Source organism: Arachis ipaensis, chromosome B05, assembly GCF_000816755.2.
Source record: "Arachis ipaensis cultivar K30076 chromosome B05, Araip1.1, whole genome shotgun sequence".
NCBI classification, from domain to species: domain Eukaryota; kingdom Viridiplantae; phylum Streptophyta; class Magnoliopsida; order Fabales; family Fabaceae; genus Arachis; species Arachis ipaensis.
This window is the reverse complement of record NC_029789.2, coordinates 21,605,342-21,607,787: the sequence shown is the minus strand read 5'-3', so window position 1 is coordinate 21,607,787 and position 2,446 is coordinate 21,605,342. Positions and strand designations below refer to the sequence as shown.

Sequence of the window (2,446 nt, the reverse complement as noted above, 5' to 3'; positions counted from 1 at the left end):
ACGAAATTTATTATACAATAATATATAAAAATATAATTTATGATCTAATTTTAAAGGAAAACGGAATAATTGTTTAATATTTATGTGCCAATCCACGTGGTTTTGATTTATAATCAGATGTGTCATGTGTGGAAGCTTTTGAACAATGATCACATACCTAAGTTTTATTCAAATTTTGCTTAAAACTTGAGGCATTTAAAAATATCAAACCAGCTCCGTTTTGAAGGGGTTGTTAAGTGTTTCTATTATCAATAACAATCAGACTCAAGAATCTAGGTAATCAACCTAGCTAGTTGTCTGGCTTAGGATTTAGGAGAGTAAGATCTTGGCCAAAAAAAAAAAAAAAAATCATGCGGAGCTGGCACAACATGAAGCCAATGAATGACAATTTCGAGGAAGCAGAGGATGCTTTTTTATCCTCTCACAAGTCTCAAGGAAGATATTTTGTTCTAATTCCGACATGATTCAAAGCTCAGATAGCCGTTTCCATAAAATATTTAGCTAAATTGTGTTCCGTCGATTTAATAAAATAAAATTTTAAATAGAATTTAATTTATAAAACGTATTATACAGATCGCGTAAATAGTCATTTAAGATAACTCTATCATAATAAATACTGATGCATATCACTTTATTAACGGATGAAGCACAAGCAATATATCTATTTAAGTGTTCGACAAGCAGAATATTTCCTCTTATCCTATGTTTACGAACTACAAATGTATTAATCCTTGGTTTCATCGAAGCGTATAGGGTGAAAATACCAAGTCAGACACAGCCGGCCATAACATTCTTAGTTTGTAAGGTCTTTAAAATGATATCTACCTCCCTCATTTCCACTCCTTACCTTCTATCACTATCTAATAGAGAAGAGGATGAAACATCATTTCTGCATTGCACAACTTGTAGTTGCAGGCTATGCTGAAGCTCTTTACTCACTCGTTAGGCCGAGCGGAGTCGGCGTCGGATCGAGATCACAAAAAAAGCAAGAGCCAGGTCAAGAAGAAAGGAAACCACAAGAGTCAGGTGAAGAGAGGGACTAAGGCTAAGGTGTCCCCTGACGTAAGCCTGACATCAAATGATTTTGTTGTGAGGATTGTTCATAAAGGTGGACAACAAGAGGTGTATCAACGTGCACTCCCTGCATCAAAGTTGATGAGAAAGTACCCGGGAATGTGCGTCGCATCGCCGCAAGTCTTCAAGGATCCTCATCAATCGGTGTTGGGGCCGGACCAAGTGTTGCTTCTTGGTCACAAGTACATCATGATATCGCCACGAGATGTCCACAAGCTGAAGCGCAAACACGCTCAGCAAGGCGAAGACGAAGAGAATAATGGACCGGCGATGCAAGAGCTATCGCCGGCAGAAGAAGTTACCAGATATTTTCCCTGTGGACACCAAACTAGAGAGAGTAGTAATAAAGCTTCTAATGAAGCAAATGGAGCACAAGGCCAAGAGATGGTGGAAACAAAGAAAAGTTTATCTCCACATGGAGGAATAGAGGAACTTCAAGGTGGAGGGCCTGCACAAGAACCTCATGGCTATGCAAAGCCATACTTCTCAAGTCCCAAGGATAAGTCTATAAAACATACAAGAAGACGAAAAGGAATAAAGAACAAGCCTTTTGTGCCACCTCTTCCAAAGAACAGAGTATATAGGGTCTTTGATTGGCAACCAAGGCTTCCCACTATACAAGAGCTCTCTCCATGATATTTTCATAGCTAATTTTCTTTGTACGACTCCTATTATCGTATAGGGTTATGCATGCAAGTTGTGTTATTTGTATTCACTTTTCCTTGAGCGTGAGTTAGTTAGCTCATGTCCAAAAAGAAATGGGAGTACAAGTATCATTTCTTTATGCAGACTTAGCCATTTTTAGTGTAGTTCGTTTGTGCGTGCAAGGGATCTTTGGTAGATAAATGAGGTATGATTTTTTGTATTTTCTGTTTTATTATTTTTTTTTTTCAACTGTTGTTTGTGTTTATCTTTTGAGTAAACACTACTTATGTGTATTACACTTGACAGATTAGTACTGATGGTTAGTGTTTAGAAAAATAATGGCAGTTTAGAACTTTTACTTCCATGAAATTTTGTTAGAATGATACATATAACATTATTCCTAACATGCATATGAATGAATAGCTTACCTATCCAATTTACTTTCTTTGAACTTTGACACATTCTGACAACTAATTCTGTCTATTCCATAATTTTCTTATCTCTATGTTCATCACATACAAGTACGCAATGAAATGGCATGACATCAGTAGAAATAAGTAGAAGAATAGCAAACATTTGGATACATTTTTATGTCCCTTGATTTCCATTGCTATATTACTCGTTTGCTGAAAAATGCTTCAACTTATGAATCGAAAATCAGGATGTGCCTGATACACCTAACAAGGAACCAAGCCAGCAAACTCAAAATAACAACAGTCCAATTGAG

General features: G+C 36.7%; 1 protein-coding gene across 1 annotated transcript; it reads left to right on the top strand.

Annotated features, from left to right (window-relative positions):
- LOC110271835 lies at positions 643 to 2,130 on the top strand. Its single transcript, XM_021123369.1, has 2 exons — positions 643 to 1,731; positions 1,781 to 2,130. The coding sequence occupies exon 1, from the start codon at positions 919 to 921 to the stop codon at positions 1,708 to 1,710; it is 792 nt and encodes a 263-aa protein (XP_020979028.1). The 5' UTR covers positions 643 to 918; the 3' UTR covers positions 1,711 to 1,731; positions 1,781 to 2,130.